Below are 17,441 nucleotides of genomic sequence, written 5' to 3'. Positions count from 1 at the left end.
ACTACATTTCCTCCTCTTTTCTGTAATATCTATTAGATTGTGATTTTTAAGGGAAACATGCCTTATCTTTTCATATATGTACAGCCCTTAGAAAACATTAGGTGCCCTATAAGTGAATAATAATAATAATAATAATAATAATAATAATAATGCCCGCAGCACAGGAAGACTGCTAGTGCTATGCTCCAGCCTAGCACCAGAAATTTAGGCAACTATCCCTGCATTGCCTAGATGGTTGGGCAATGCTTGCTGTCACTGGTAGAGAGTGAGCATTGTACAATCACCTAGGCAACAGAGGGCCATTTTGTCTCCTCGTGTCACTGCCCCAGAAGCTAGGCAAGCATCCCTGGGTTGCCTAGGCAACTGTGCAGTGCCCACTCTCTTCTGGCAAGAAGGATCATTGTACAGGTTTTTAGGCAATGCAGGGTTGCCTAATGTCCAGAGCCATGGGAGGTAGAGACTCATAGTGGAAGCAGGCAGTGACTGGTGCTAGTGAAATGTGGGCAGGTAAGAACAGGACCTTGGACAGCTCTGAAAGCCAGTAACAACTGTAGATGTTGCCTCTGCAGGGAGTTGATGCCACACAAAGCCTTGTGTAAGCAGAAAAAACGGGAGTGTGGTAGGCCTTGCCTTGCAGGAGTTGTTAAAGGGGAATCACCTCATTCTGTAGTCCTCAAGGCAGCAGAGACAGAGGTACTGCAAAGGACTCATCCCCTGAGTCAGAGAATGGTGGCAGAGCTGTGGCTTCTGGTTGGGAATGTCCTGAACTAGATACTGGCAGATCTTCCCCACATCCATGAAGGAAGCAGTCTGCCATACCCTGTAAGAACCTTGTCCAATAAATATGGCCCTCTTGCTGAGAGTGGCCAAACTCTGGTTTGAAGGTTTTCTTTTGGGTTAAAAAGGATGAGGGGAATCCTTGGCCATCTCATAACACCCCACCTCGACACTTCTTAGAATTTCACCCTACCTCTAAAGATTAATCCAATCTTCAGAGGGTGTCCCCCCCCCAGCCCAGCTTATAAAAATCACCAGACCCAGCACTCCTTATGACTAAACAGATAAGACACCACTAAAACCGACCAACCGTATAAGAACAACAACTGCTATTTTTATGGAACATAAAACAGCATTATGCCTAAAGATGAAAAAGAACAATAAAACATTTTAACTCTGAAGATAAGATACGAGAAGACAATAAATAAAACGCCTTGTAAATCACCAAAAAGAGTTATTTCTAACAGAACTTTGTTTGCATTCCAAAGCACTATAGAAGTTTTCAGGTTTCCCTTCAATTCATTAAAAAATGACCTAACAACAATAACAATAATTTTATTATTTATAACCTGCCCATCTGGCTGGGTTGCCCCGGCCACTCTGGGAGGCTTCCAACACATATAAAAACATAATGATATGAATACACCATTTAATCTTATTCATAACAGCCAGATCTTCTTAGTTTACTTCATCACTGGTGATGAAGTGAAGTTGCTAGAACAGGGATGAGGAGTCTGTGGCCCTCTGAACAAGGTGGGGACTCCCAACTTCCCCCAGCAAGCAAGACCCATTCTCAGGGATGATGGGAGTTTGGAGGTGGTCCCCATCCCTGGGCTAGTGATGGCTGAGATATAGGAAACCCAGCTTCAAAACCCCAGTCAGCCGTGAAGTTGACAAAATGGTCTCCTGATATGGTTGTTGTTAGGTTGCCCAGATCTATTTGGAGAAAAGAGGGAATGGAAACATACAAACTACAGAGCTGATGATTGCCTGGATGTGTGTGTGTGTGTGTGTGTGTAATCAAGTTAATCTGTGTCATCTGCTTCATAATATTATGGATTTATGTTGATTTTTTAAAAACCATCCTTCTCTTTCTTTGTGGGCATCAAGGAGCAGACCGTTTCTATGACAACATCGAGGATATGATTGGCTACCGACCATGGCCCTTGGTTAAAGTGTGCTGGCTCTTTCTCACACCTGGAGTTTGTCTGGTAGGTAGATTGTATCTTTTGTGCCGTGTTTTAGGTCATTAATGCATCTCTGAATGAGGATGAAACACTGAACTTTCCATGAGGATTGCAGTAAAGAACTTCTTGTTCTTCTGTTGCAGTGTTGCTAAAGTAACAATGTAGTTCAGAATACTAATAACAGAATAAAACTTCAAACATTAAAAACTACCCTAAACATAGCTGCCTTCAGATGTCTTCTAAAAGTCAGATAGTTGTTTATTTCCTTGACATCTGATGGGAGGGCGTTCCACAGGGAGGGTGCCACTACCGAGAAGGCCCTCTGCCTGGTTCCCTGTAACCTCACTTCTCGCAGTGAGGGAACTGCTAGAAGGCCCCCATTACCCCTGCTTATTGGTCATACTAGCTGGGAACTGTAGTCCACACCATCTGGAGGGTGCCAGGTCAGGAAGGGCAGCCCAAGAGGATCTTCACAACCACCTCTCCATGGGCTACCATGACTCAGGTTCAGTGTGGGTTGTCTTCCTCTCCACAGCTTAAATCATTCTGCTACGAAGTATCAAGTTATAAATATCAGTATACAGCTCTTTTCCAGAGTTATCTTCTCATTGCACTTAGCATAGCAGTCATGCTTTCTGCTTTTGTCTTCTTCAGGCCACCTTCCTGTTTTCACTCATTAGGTACGCACCGCTCACGTATAACAAAGTATACGAATATCCGCCATGGGGTATTGCTGTGGGCTGGTTGATGGCGCTGTCCTCTATTATCTGCATCCCGTTGTACGCTGTGTTCATCCTCCTGAAAACCAAAGGATCATTAAAAGAGGTAAAAGAAAATGAGGCATTTCTAAGGTCACAGAACTTTGTTTTTTTTATATATTATATTTTTATTAGTTTTCAAATACAAAAACAAATTTATACATTCCATACATCTTAATTACATCTTACTTCTCTTTTTTGACTTCCCTCAATTTGTCTGCCATTCCTTCCTATTGTTACTTTTTACACATTTCTGCCCTTTTAACCCTTTCCCCTCACAGAGCTTCCTTAAAGGTTACAAATGTAATTTTATTATCACTCAGTTTTTGCATATATTGGATAAACTTTTCCCAATCTTCTGTAAATCTTTGATCTCGTCGATTCCGGATCCTTCCTGTCATTCTGTCCAGTTCTGCATAATCCATCATTTTAGTTCTCCATTCTTCTATCATAGGTAATTCCTCCTGTTTCCATTTCTGGGCCATCAATATTCTTGCTGCTGTCACTGCATATAAAAATAACTTCTTTTCTTTCTTATTTATCTCATTACCTGTAATGCCTAGTAAAAATGCTTCTGGTTTCTTAACAAATGTATATTTCAACATTTTCTTCAATTCATTATAAATCATTTCCCAAAAGCATTTTACCTTCTTACATTCCCACCACATATGAAAAAAGGTACCTTCTTTTTCTTTAGATTTCCAACATTTGTTACTTATCTTATACATTTTTGCTAACTTCACAGGTGTTACATACCATCGGTACATCATTTTCATAACATTTTCTTTTATAACTGTGCATGCAGTGAATAAGGTCACAGAACTTTGGTTTGCTATTGGGCAGGGCTGTTCACTGGCTTGCAAGATGTGAAATTGGCAGCTTCGGTGATTTTCACTGTAGTACAGAAAGTCAGAATGGCCTTGGTTTGCTGTGTCCCAAAATAATTGGATGTTAGTGACATCCTAAGCCATGAAGCAATGCTCTGGTTATTTCAGAGGACCTAACCCTGAATTCTGCTTAATTGCAGGCATTCCTTTTTTAAAAACTTATTAGCATATTTAAAAGCATACCTGGCTTGCTATACATGCAGTTCCCCATGAACAGCAGATTACCACCATACATTGGATTGAGGATGGCAGACCAAGAGTCTTATGCAAGGCCCTTGTTGGACTGTTACATCAAGGTAATGGCCAGTCTGTTTGGGGAAAGGAAGACCCCTATACAACAGCAGGAATCATGCCAAACTATGGTTTGGGAAAGTTTACTCTGTTTTTGGGTAATGTGTGAATGGACAGATCATTGTTTGTGCTTTGTGATGTTGATGTTATTTATTTATTTATTTAATAAATGTTTAACCCACCTTCAACACCCCAAGTTGTTAAAAACCCAATCAGTATAACAAGAGCATGCTAAAAGTCAAGTCATTAAAATCTGATTGGCAAACTCAAATCAGAGACCGTGGTTTGAAGTCAGCTGGCAGACCAGGGTTTGTCACAGCTATGGTTTGATGCGGTGTCTGAACTGACAAATTACAGCTCTTGTTCCACCTCTAAAGGTTGGAGTGCTGAGCAGATGAGAGCAACCAAGAAGTTCTAAACTATGATTTGCTTGCAAATTTGGAACAGGGGTGGGCAACCTGCAGACCTTGACCTAAATTTATGCAGCCTTGGGAGAAGAAAAATAGAGAAGGGAGCCAAAATTAGCGGAGTGATGGAAAGATGAGAGGGGAAAGCTCTCTGCAGGCGATCAGTTCATAACTCTGGCAAGAATGATCTGTCTAGTCCCCAGCTACCTGTTGGCAGGAAGTGGGAGGGAAGGCAAATGGAGTGGGGAAGAGGTGGCAGAAAGATAGAGAAGGGGCAGTCCTGCCTGCCTCTGGTGTTATCTCCTTCCACCACTGGCATGAAATCCCTGGCAGACCACTGCAGAGAGAATGAGGCCTTCAATAGAAGAAAGTTCCCTCACCCCAATTTGAACCCTTGCAGCTTGTTCTGGGGTTCTTAAACAATGCTTCATACAAACCACAGTTTGATGTGATGTCTATATCGAGCCGTTGACTTTTAATCTTGTGCATTTTTGGTGCAAGATCATTGTTGTGGGCTTGCTGGAAACTGCAGCTTTTGGAATGGCAGATAATTTGAAAAGGATGAAATGCAATCTTCTAGGCGCACACCTCGTTGGGTGGTGCGTCTGCGTGTTTCCTGGTGAGGCAATTTAAGTCGCAGTGACAAGTGGCTGGGAAATCTCGCACACTAGCACCGAAGAGAATGAACTTTGCAGAGGGTGCCCTTCCTAGTGCTCTGACCTCCGGGAAGGTGATGTTGTGCCCGCAGGCCCTTGTTTACTGACTAGGGATTCTAACATAATGAGGAATGACAGGCTGTACGCCGGCGCTGATTTAATGTCCACCTCAGGTGGACAAGTTGTGAGGCAAAGCCCCGGACAGGGAAGAAAAGGAAGGGGGGCCTTGAGGAAGACACACAGATGAGGCAAAGGGCACAAACAAATGAAAAATATGCAGTGGGAAGGAAAGATCAGAAATATTAAATTATAAAAAGACCTCACTGTTTCTGGTTGGGTGTATCCACAGCTGCATGTAGTACAATGACCCTTTTTCTTGTGTGTGATGAGGAGGGCACCTGCCTGAAGGGGAACGAGGGATGTGGCTCACTCGTTGACAGGAAGTGAATTGCTAGTGGAGTTTTTGACTTTTTGTTTGGAGAGGGAAAGCAAAGGTGTGCTTTCAGAAGACAATTTGGTTCTACCTTGATGTTGCCTTTAACACCTTTGAAGACAGCTGCACCATTTCCAGTCAACTGTATTGACACAGCATGCCTCATACGGTCAAAGTGGAATGAAAGGGAATATTCTTTGTTCTCTGGAGGTTTCAATTCACTGCTTCTGAGGTATTAACTGTAAGATCTTTAAATGATCTTTAAATGTGTTGTCTTCAATATGCAGTACTTTCCTGTCTTCAAGTCATAACATGATGAGCTTAGCGATGTGAATATCTCCATTGTTGAGGATTGTACTCAAAAGGAATAATAATAATTGCCGTAATTTAATAGGTTTCTGAGCAACACTCTAACAGCACAGAAGTAAGTCCTTTTGAATTCAGTGAGGACTACTCCCTGGCAAATGGGGTTAGGACTGTAGCCTTAGTGATTTCCAGAAAGTAAAAACCATGTGAAATTGACAATTCTTAATTTACACACTTATTATGAAGACGTTGATTTACTGGCTAGCTACAAAAGAGGAGTGCAAGTGTAGCTACCTGGCAAGTTACAGCTGCTGAAATTCTCTCTTCTACACAACAAGGACCAGAAAGTGGCCAATGTAACTCCATTTAAAGGTGGGGGGAGGATCCAGAGTGGAATTTGGGAAGTTACAGGTCAGTTACCTTAACATCTGTTCTGGGAAAGCTGGTAGAAAGCATAAATATAGAATTACCAAGCATACGGAAAAACGAGACTTGCTGAAGCAAAACCAGCAAGGCTTCTGTAAGGGTAAGGTCTGTCTTACTAACCCAGGCATAGGAGACCTCTGGGTCATGGGTCTTATTAGGGCACCAGGCCTCCGAATTGGCCTGCCAGGCCATTTTGGGCAAACCACACCTACCTGTCATTCACCTGACATCAGGGATGGAGATAAGACATTTATTATCTTCGCTTTTAGCACTGAGCACCCTAGCTCTAAGATCAGAGATAAGCTTCTGACTTCTTTTCGACAATGAATTGTCAAAGTTCAGGCAGCACCTGCAATCTTAGTGCTGTGAGACCACACCGCTAAGATAAGAAATAGGTCTCTGCTGCTGCCTTTTACCATCAGAGAGCAACCAGAGGCACCATGTAACTTTAAGTCTAGGGTTGCTTTTCCTCAGTTCTAGGGCATAGTCATTTAGGCTATCTAGCAATGTTACCTCTTTGTTTATGTGAACTAACATTTACCAGTCTATGTGAAGGTATTGGGCCATTGTTGCATTTCCTCTTATGGATGCTTCCTTAGTTTCATTCAGCATCTCAGGATAATTCTGGACATTTAGTGCAGTCGTACCTTGAAAGTCGAGAAACTTAGTTCCCGAACGTTTTGGCTCCCGAACGCCTCAAACCCAGAAGTGACTGTTCCGGTTTGCAAACTATTTTTGGAAACCGAACGTCCGACGGGGCTTCAGCGGCTTCCGATTGGCTGCAGGAGCTTCCTGCAGCCAATCAGAAACCACACTTCGGTTTTTGAACATTCTGAAAGTCGAACGGACTTCCAGAATGGATTTTGTTCGACTTCCAAGGTACGACTGTATGTTCCCAGTACTAACTTACTCTTTGCTCCAGGTATTACCATCCACAGTGAGTATGTGGATGAGTCTGCCCTTTTTGGGGCTTTCTAGCTTGTATGTCTTTGACATACATATTGGTGTCTGCTTCATTATGCCCTCCCTTGTTCTTCCTATAGACTTTTATCTCAAGATAAGAGCCCCCCACTGTTTCTGTCACTATTCCCCCAGGTTTCTGCTGTGCTCACTATATCATCTATCCTTTCCTTTAAAATCAAGCACTTCACCTCACCCATCTCGGCTTGGAGTCTTCAAGCATTAATACATAAACACCTCCACACAATGCGTCTTTATGTCTCTGTCATATGCATTTTGCCCTACGATGCTCTGGCTTCTTTGAATCAGCCTCTGTTCCAGCTGGCTGTGGAACAGCAATGCCTGAGCAGCATTAAAGGGCCCTGGTGTGGAATCAGCTTAAGACAATAAAAAGAAACTACAGCACCAATAACCCAAGAAATAGACAGCATTAAACCATTTGTACTGGATTGCCTTGTTGATTTCAGTTTATTGTCGTAGCCAAAGGCCATAACAAATACCACTGAATATAGTTAGCATGCACAGATGGGGAAAACATTACAAAACAGAACAATTAAATATATACAAATGGAACAAATATCAACTCTCCCCACTTTCTGTTTTAATAAAATTAAAATAATAAAGATTTGTGTGTTGTTGTTTTTTTAAATCATTTGGTTCAGAGCAATTCTTGCACAACTTTTAATTAGGTAAAACAAAACAAATATAATTATCTTTTTAAAAACCCCAGTGCAAAACATCCTAGCAGCAAGATGATCTGGTTTGCCAAGTTACTTAATTCCACCAGAAATGAAATCCAGGCCTTTAGGAAACCCAGAAAAGCAAGAACAGCACTTCAAGCTTAATTTCTGATATTAACTGGATTGCATAACAGGAAAGCTAATATTTTCTTCTATCATTCAAGTAGCTTAGAAAAATAGTAAAAACGAAACAAAAAAATGCAATTCTTAAAGTACAACCGGATGAGAACAGAGTTGTCATAACAATTCTTTTAATAATAAATGACATTGAGAAGGTCATTGTGAAGAACAGCCACCAATTCAAATAGAAACACATATCCTGTGTTTATAGCACTATTCACCTGGTCATGGGGGGGCATCAGAACCTCTCTTTGTGCTTTGTCACATGATAGATTCAGATTTGAAGAAAATCTCCTAGGGAAATATGGACCAGCTGTGAAGATACAGGCAGTGAAGAACTAGTGAGAAACCCAAGTGCCATTTATATTTGGCAGGGGATCTCTCCCCCCGCCCTTGCAGGCATCATTCCAGTTGTGGGCGGGGCTAGAGGCAATAGTGGGCGGTGCAATGGATGGGATTCTTACAGGAGGCTACATTCCACCCATGCAGAAGTCAGATGTTTCTACCTTCCTATATAGACACATATTACTCTCCATCCAGACAAGCAAATGGCATTATAATAGTACAAGGACATATTCCAGCTAGGCAAAAGCACTTGAGGAGAGTGCCGAGCAGGGGGCCATGAGGGACATGGCCAGGGAAGTGGCTGTGGCTTCGGGGGAATCCTGAGGACCAGGAAAAGAGGCCTGCAGAGCTGCATTTGACCAAGAGGAGAAGTGGAACCTTCTTGGAGCAGCCTAGGCTGGCTGATTAGCTCCTGCTATTGCTTTATTCATTTATTTACAGCATTTTCAAACCGACACTTTCTCTAGAGGGTTTACAGCTAGGAGTGGACTAAATAGGCTGATTCCATCTGCATGCAGTTTTGCTGGCATTTAATGTTCCGTTCCTCATTGTGTGGAGTATTTTTTTAAAGAGCACATGAAAAGCCCACATTGAAATTGGGCACGTTTTCTATGTGCTTTGTACATAAAACACACATTTGCAATGCTTTTCAATGCAAAATAGGCATATTTATGTGAAATACATATTTCCCCCCCCACATGTGTTTTGCACACTGAAGCTGTGTTGCAAAATCTGTGAGCAGATGGGGCTTCGGGGCTCAATTTTGATAGGTGGGCAGGTCCAGTAACATACCAATCACCTTACACCACAGGGCATCACTGTCAGAGGCAGTAATGCTTCTGAATACCAGTTGCTGGAAGCCACAGCTGTTGCACTGAGGTCCTGCTTGCAGGTTTCCCATAAGCATCTGGCTGGACATTGTGAGAATGGGTTGTTGGGCACTGCCTCTTACTGAATCGAACCATTGCTCAATCTAATTTAGTCTTCCCTATACTGACTGGCTGACCTGCCAACCTAGCAGTTCGAAAGCACACCAGTGCAAGTAGATAAATAGGTACCACTCCGGCGGGAAGGTAAATGGTGTTTCTGTGTGCTGCTCTGGTTCTCCAGAAGTGGCTTAGTCATGCTGGCCACATGACCCGGAAGCTGTGCGCCAGCTCCCTCGGCCAATAAAGCGAGATGAGCGCCGCAACCCCAGAGTTGGCCACGACTGGACCTAACGGTCAGGGGCCCCTTTACCTTTACCTTTATACCGACTGGCGATGTCTCTCCAGGGTTTCAGACAGGAATCTTTCCCATCCATACCTGGAAGCACCAGTGATTGGACTTGGGACCTTCTGCAAGCCAAGCAGTTGCCCTACAATTGAGCTACATCCCTTCTGCTACTTTCCTCCTACTTTATGCTATAAAGTGTGCACCATGTTGGCGTTACTGAAAGTCACTTCTATTTGACATGGGTTTGGGAGGAGGAAGGGGCCTCATACTTTGAGTCAATCCCAGAAGTGATTTAAAACAACAACAACCTACACACTTTGCAGCAAACTGCATTTCTGTGAATTTATTCTTGTCTTTGAAAAGTTTTGAAAAATTAAATGATTAAAAAAAACCTTTCAGTTAGCAGCCCACTCCCTTGCTGACATATCATTCTGATTTGGTGCCTTCTGCTCACATGAAGAATTCTCGATTTATTATGTTTAGAAGGCTTTTGTAGAAACATCAGAGTAACTAATTAACTCCAGGAAACACTTTCAAAAATGAAAGCATTTCTTCTTGCTTCTGGGATTCCAGTAACGATAGGAACAGGCAGGCATATGTACTTTCCTGCCATCATATTTTTCAAACTCCTCTCAGCGATCCTGAGGGCTAGAGACTTCATAAAAAAAAGAGAGAGAGAACTGAGATTCTTAAGGCTTCATCACAAGCTTCCAGGCCTCACGTTGCTCACCGCAGCTGGGTTAACCAGTGCTTCATGAATCAGAGCAATGTACCCAGTTCTGAAATTGTGAAGTGCCAAGGTTAATTAACTTTGCAAAACTCCTAGATGCAAATTCTGACATTTAACTGACCTATGCTAGCACATGCTTTTAGTTTAAGGAAGTGAAGGGTGCTGTTTTCCTCTATTGTTTTAGACAGGTACTTCCTATATGTCTGTGTGGCATCTTGAGTCTCGGTCTGAGCCAAAGGCGGGATATTAACATTACTAGTATTAATAATAAGTGGATGCTCTTGCCATGGCACCAGATTGTGCCAGATCTTGAGCATTTTATCAAAAAGAGAAAGCAACTCCATGGGACTGAAAAAAATGGCACTGTATTAAGTGATTCAGCATTTCTGCATTCCACAGTAGGGCAGCTAATCTGCATTGGCATTGCAGTGAGCATAGGAGTCCCCTGCTCCTTAAATTGATGGCTGGAGTGAACTGCTACTGCTTGAAATGATGGTTACAAATAAGCTGTTTGAGGGCTTGCTCTGGAGGAAAGGCAGGCAGTGCAGCAGCCTGAAAAACGTGAAGCTTAAGAAGGTTCAGCACAGCCAGCAGTGGCTTGTGAGGCTGGTGGGTGGAGGCGACAGCATCCTTCCATTGGCAGCTTTGCAGTTGTCAAGATGGGGCAAGGCAAGAGAGTGAGATCAGGGGTACTCCAGGTGAGAATGTATCTGTGGGGCTGCTGTCATTCCACCCCTCTCCCAACCTTGTCCCAACCTTGTCCCAGCACACCCACCAAGAGGTCACCATTACCACCATTGCCAGCCACAAGTAGCATAGGGGAGGAATTTGATTCAGGTTGCATTTGAAGTCCATCTATCGCTATGCACTTGCTGAAATCAAAAGCAACTGAAACACAGCCAACCTGTATTTCAAGCCAAACATATATTTACTTGGTTAACATAAGGGTAGTTGAAGCTGTCCATTATCACAAGCAGAGATACTGCTCTGGCCTACTGAATCTAATGCTGAAATAAGACGGATTAGTATATTGTTCTCCTGCGGGTTGGGGTGCACGGAGGACGTGGCAATGAATTTTAGAATTTCATCCAGTGAGTCATGTCTGAAACGAGGCAAGTCAGGACCCTGGTCAGCTCCCATGGGGCCCTGCTACTTGAGTTGGCAAGATGTCTCAGCTAACAAAGCTATAAAAAGGCTAGCAGGGCCTGTCTTTCAAATGACTCTGTCCCCTTGGCAGAGCTGTTGTTTTAAAGGGCCTGTGACCTAGTCTGCAGCTGCATGCTCCTGTGGAGCAGTTCCAGGGGAACCACCTACTAATGCACACCTTTATTCTGTCATTCATCTAGACGAGCAAGAAGCACTATCAGAGTTTGAGGACACATTCCAGCCAGGCAAAATCACTCCACTGTGGGGTGTGGCTGGGGTGAGGGGTGTGGCTGAGGAGGTGTGACCTAGGGAATGTCCCAAGGACCAGATAGAGAGGCCTGGAGGATCACACTTTGAGGTGTCCCAGGATGCTTTGCTGTTCTCCCCAAACCTGTGCCAACCGCACTACCTATCCACTCATCTGTAAGCACTGCTGAATGTTTATTGGGCTCTACCACATGTCGACAAAAAGTGAGCCTAAAGGCAAAATGGATCAGAATGTTACGTTGTTTCCCTTCTGCTCTTTTAGATGTGTCTTCCAATAATCATGCATTAGGAAGTACAATGGATTTGCTCATGGAATGTCTTTGCCCAGAGCAATGGATACAGATGGCTATTGAGTGGTTGTCGGCTTACAGCTATATTGACAGCTACATTGTCTGCTCCCTGCTTGTCTTTCTACAGCGGTTACGCCAGCTCACTTCTGCAGCAGAGGACTTGCCCCAGCCCAAGAAGCACCTGATTGCCTTATCTGGACAGTACTTCAAGCCGGGAGGTCAACATCCATGCAAGGATGTGCTCATCACCACAGAGAAGGAAACCAACTTCTAGACCTCCCAGGGAAGAACTTCTTTACCTTCTGGAGACATCTCTCCTTATTTCTTTTGTCTTCTGCTTACATCTGGGATGAGTTGCTACTCAGGGTCTCTTAAGATGCCAGCACCTTCTTCCCTTTGCATTTACTTAGCATACAGACTGGAATAGGGCCAATGGAACAGTCACTGTACAGGTGAAAAATTGTCTGTGAAGGGTCCAGAGGAAACCTGAATTCCTGTTTACTGGCAGTGCTAGGGGACTGAACCTGGCATATTGTGCATGCAACACAGGTGCTTTAACCACTGTGCTATACACTCCTCCCCATTTATAAGAAATAAATTAGCAGCAAGATGTCGGAAAAGACAGTGAATAAAGCTAGCCAGTTCAAGTTCCCAGTGACTTCCTGAAAGTTTCTTCCACTGCTGGCTTAACTCCCTGGCAAAAACATTTCATGTTCCTTGAACACCTGAATCTTCAGCCATATCTGCATGACCTAACTGCAGGAATTGTAGCAAATTTGGTGGATTACTGTTGCGTTGTTTTTAAATTTAAAATTCACAAAGATCTCTGCTGCAGGTGAGATTCCTTTTTTGTTTTTATCTTAAGAAGAGTGGCAACGATCCTCACTTGGATGTAGAAACCAGAGCTTGATCACTCAGCCTCTCCCATTACGCAGGAGGCCCTGGAGGGGGGAAAGGCGATAAATTGGAAGCAAGATGAGTTTGTCAGAAAAAGAGCATGTCAAAGCCACTTAAGATCTTTCTCTTTTTTCCCCCTTTGAGAAGAGATTAGTGCAGAAAGGAAATGGAGCAGGCAGACAGTATTTCAGCTTGAATATGCATTGTTTGATTCAGCTCTGTGTGACATCCTTGAATTGCTGGAAAAACCTGAGAAATGCAAGTTGAATGCAACTGCCATATAAGTAAAAGCCAAAACTGCATTAGAAGTGCAGGACAGTCTGGATCATATAGGAGATAACAAAGCTGAAGTCTCTGACCGCATGATGCTAGCTTAGCATTTGTGATACAGAGGTTGGCATATGGTCTGTGGCATAAAATAAGAGGTAGTGGGGGTGGGAGGGAAATGGAAGACGCAACAAGCTAGAAAATCAATTTCTGCGCACAGAGTCCTGGTTTGCTTTCATTTATTTCTTGTGTAAATGTTCACTGCTAACCAAGGTCAATTCAATATCCTAAACACCAAGAGGGAACTCTTTTTGCATTGTGAATGTTGTGGCTGCAGCTAGGGATGTTGGAGAAATCTGACAAAAATGGAAACAGGAGTGGAAATTGCCTGTGTTTGTTTATTTGTCTCATGTCCGGAAATCCATTGAGTATGATCAGTAATTGCTGCTGTTGTTGCTTTCAGCCCTCAAATGATAAGCAATTGATTCCAACCCTTCTCTCCCATATTTGCATTGTGTTTCCTTTGTATTCCTTGCAGAATTTTGGAGAGCAAAAGAGTTAAAGGTTTACTGCATCTCAGTTTGCCTATTGCTTCAAGGAGTGTGAATTACATAAACTTGGATTAAAATGCAAGTGGAGCCAAATTTCACCTCCACCCCTAGATTGGGCAAGGTGTGCTGTCTCAGTAATGGAAAGGCTAGTCCTGAAATGGTCAAATCATACACCACGAATGTCAACAGGAGGCAGATGTGGAGCCAGGGTCCATTTCAGCACTTGGAACTCCTTGACCAGTTGTTGAGAGCCAAGTGCCTGGTAGGGCACACCAGCACTAACACCTACCTTTGGCCCTCATGTCAGGTATATGGGTCTGTGAGTCACCATTCAGATGTCCCACAATGACCCAGAACAGCTGCCTGTTTCTTGTTCTGCTATGACAAAACTTATGCACGCTTACCTAGGAGAGTCTCTTCGAATGTTCATAGGATCTGTTTGTAGACAATAGTTTGACCCAATGCAGCGCTAAGTTGAAGTCTCTTGGTGGTATACTTGTTTCACAGGAAAAATGTGTTGCACCAATGGAGCACTGATGCATGAGAGAATGCATAAGCAGCTTGCTGGTAACTTTGTTGTACAATAGACTCTGCAGTCTCGTATGGAACAAGTTTCTGCTAGCACAACTGTTGCAGTAGATTCCTCTTGCATAACATTAAAACTCAGCCACCCACTTGCACAAGTACCCTTGTGCTAGTGGACAGAAAACACTGAATAAAGCCCATGGAAATGATGTGCTCATCAGAGTTTTGATCTGTCAGGTTCCCCCCCCCCCACCAGCAGAAGTTATTCCTAATTCCAAGGTGTTCATCAGCAACTTGAATGTTCATAAAAAGCCATCTAACTCTTGTTTACAGCATTTGTGTGTTCAGAAGACATCCCATAAAGGATTGACAACTGGTTGTTTTTTACTCTGCTCCCATGCCTTCCCTAGCAGCCTGGTATGCAGAAATGAAGCAACTGAAGTGTTTCCTATCACTTTGGGCCAATTCCCGGTCTTCAGTAGTTCCTGGCAGAGTGCCACAGAAGAACAGGAGGCAATAGGTTTGCAGCCAGGTGATGTCCATGCCGTTTGCCAGAATCCTAAGCTACCACTATTTTGCAAATCACAACAGCCCCACAAGTCTTCACATTATCTAGCCAAATAGTACTTCCATCTGACAATCTCTCAGCTGCCAGCAATGGCCGTGCATGTTCCTTTGGCACCCTGTTTGCAAAATTTAACAATTTGAAAATATAGATGCACTTTCACTTTCACAAGATTAATATACTGCCTTCGGCTGTACTTGATTTCAAAAAATTCCACTGGAAAAAGGGTTATGTCCATGAGGTGATGCCAGTATAGAGTCAGTGGCTCATGTGCTTCTAGCTTGCACTGTTTATAAAGATTTGAGGAGTGAGGTTATTACCCCTCTATTATTGTCCATGCCAGGCCTCTCAACCTTTGCTACCATGTCCTTTCTTTTAGCAGATCAAGATGATCAGGTGACAGTGAAAAAGCAAGGTTTTTAGCAGGTGCAATTAGAATAAGTTCTATTATTTGATTATTGTTGTAAACCTCCCAAATGTATTTTGTATAGTTAAGTTTTTACCTCTGTCTTTAGTGCATTTTGTTTTGTTTTATTGCTATGGCTAGTGGCTGATGCAAATACAGATTCTTCTGATTCCGATTGTTCCAAACTGGGGAATGCATCATTGGCTAAATGTCAGGCTGCACAGGAAGAAAGAGCTGGCGACACCAGCTCACTGAGTTTTATTTGTCATAGATGTACATTTATATCTTTATATTTTTCATAAACTTTTGTACTTAAGATATACGCAATAAACAGCATTTCTTTAATTAGGAACCAACAATGGTTGTGGTTTTGCTTTCTTTCCTATGGAGAAGAGGAGGTCCAGAAGACGTAACCTCTGGTCAAGAGAAAAACCCAGAGAATTTCAATCTATTAGCAGCTGACAGAATTTAATGGAAGGAGTGGCGCTTTTGAGCCGTGAAGTTGGACACAACCTATGCTTCATTTTAATAGCAAGAGAAAATATTTGACTGATACTTTACAGAAGGTCAGGAGGGAGCATGCAGCGGATTTCTTGCCTCAACAGAACCAGCCCCTTCTGCCTTGAGATCAGCTAAAATTCTTGCTGGAGGAGGCCTGTGATTTGTCTTTCAACCTTTCAAACACACACCGTTGGTAGAGAATGAAGACAGTCTTGCAAAGTGGCATTCTTCTTCAAGGTAGGGGGGAGAAAAAGGAAAAGAACAGGCACCCCTACCCCAGACTTCTGAGAAACTATGGTACAGTTTCTCCAAATGCCTGGATAGCTCAGTTGGTTAAGAGTGTGGTGCTGATAGTGCCAAGATTGCAGGTTTGATCCCTGTGTGGGGCAATTGCATATTCCTGCATTGTAGGGTGTTGGATTAGATGATCCTAAGGGTCTCTTCCAACTCTACAAGTCTATGGTTCTATGGACTAGATATACAAATGGTTCTAATCTCAAGCCTCAATCACTTACCCATGCTCACTTACCTCTCCTCCTGTATCTGCCTGGTTCCAATTGTTACCCTCAGTCTCTTGTAAAAAGTTAAGCACTCCCAAGCTCTTGCAGGCATCTCTGAGCTCATGGAAATATACGCCAGCACGATGCCCTCCAGATGCTGACTCCAGCTCCCATCATCTCTGTCTACAGGCCATGCTGGCTTGGGTTGATGGGAGCTGTCATCCAAAGCACATGAATGGCACCAGGTTGGGAAAGGCTGGAGTAGAGGCTCCTTACAGCGATCTTGTTGTTGGCTGGCCTGACTGGAGTTCAGCATTCTGTGACTACTGAAGAAATTCTTTGTGTGTGTATGGTCCTCTCAACTCAGATTTTTCCTAATTGCTTTTTGTATTTTTGCAAGTGTTGTGGTTTCACCCCCAGTCCAGTGGGTGCTATTTGCATGGTGCCATTTTGGCTCATAAGCAATGGCACTCACAACCTGGACACTGGAAATTGAGGGACATTCCATTCCCCTCTCCTGGAAAGGAGGTCAGAGTAGTGTGCATAGGATTAAAATTCAGTGAACACCTCTGCTCATGGCAGCACATGTGCTTGCAAAAATAATGTGGACACTTAAGCATTGCAATTTTACAAATACTTAGCACCTAAGTAAACTGAAAAGTATTTTACTTTGGTTGAGAAATTGTCACAGTTGCTCTTCTCCCAGGAGAAATGTTGTGTATTTCCGAGCTATTCTGGTTCTCTCCCTAGTCACCTTTGCAAAGAAACAGTGGGTTTTTAAACACCACATTTTTATTATTATTTAACACCTAAGAGTCTTACCATGGTTCCGAATGTCTAATGTGGGTTCATGCCAAAGAAACTGTCCATTGCTCAGAAGCAGCCCCACTGAATTCCATGGTGATTGCTCTCTGATAAATATGTGTAGGATTGCAGCCTTAATTGGTTAAAGGTGCCACACAGGACTGCTAACAAGGACAAGGTGTGGCCTTCAAGGAAACAACTCTGAGCATGCTCAAAACAAACGTATTGACTCAGGTCAACCCAGACTGCAGACCTGATAAAATGAAATTTATTATAAAGCTGCCATCATGACAACAGGAGTGAGAGAGAAACTGCACAGCCAGGACTAACAGCCAGTAGTTCTGGTAAGATCAAAATTACTACAACATATCCCCCGCCCCCCGGTCTGGGGACAGATGGGTGGGACCTCCTGGCCATAGCAATCCTTTTGGATGGAGATTGACTGAGTGGTGCAGAGATTTGATTGGCCACGGATTGGAGATGG

The 17,441-nt window shown here is 43.2% G+C and overlaps 1 protein-coding gene across 1 annotated transcript in view; it reads left to right on the top strand.

Annotated features, from left to right (window-relative positions):
* Positions 1-15,511, top strand: part of SLC6A12 (solute carrier family 6 member 12) — a 51,515-nt gene extending 36,004 nt beyond the window's left edge. Inside the window, exons 13-15 of the mRNA XM_083572357.1 lie at positions 1,888-1,988; positions 2,619-2,789; positions 12,069-15,511. Of these exons, the coding sequence (XP_083428483.1) occupies positions 1,888-1,988; positions 2,619-2,789; positions 12,069-12,215 (419 nt within the window). The 3' untranslated portion in view covers positions 12,216-15,511. The remainder of the gene's footprint in view (positions 1-1,887; positions 1,989-2,618; positions 2,790-12,068) is intronic.
* The last annotated feature ends 1,930 nt before the right edge of the window (positions 15,512-17,441 follow it).

Source organism: Podarcis filfolensis, assembly GCF_964270895.1.
Source record: "Podarcis filfolensis genome assembly, chromosome: 10".
NCBI classification, from domain to species: Eukaryota; Metazoa; Chordata; class Lepidosauria; order Squamata; family Lacertidae; genus Podarcis; species Podarcis filfolensis.
Note: the sequence above shows the minus strand (reverse complement) of the source record. Positions and strands in the feature narration are given on the sequence as shown.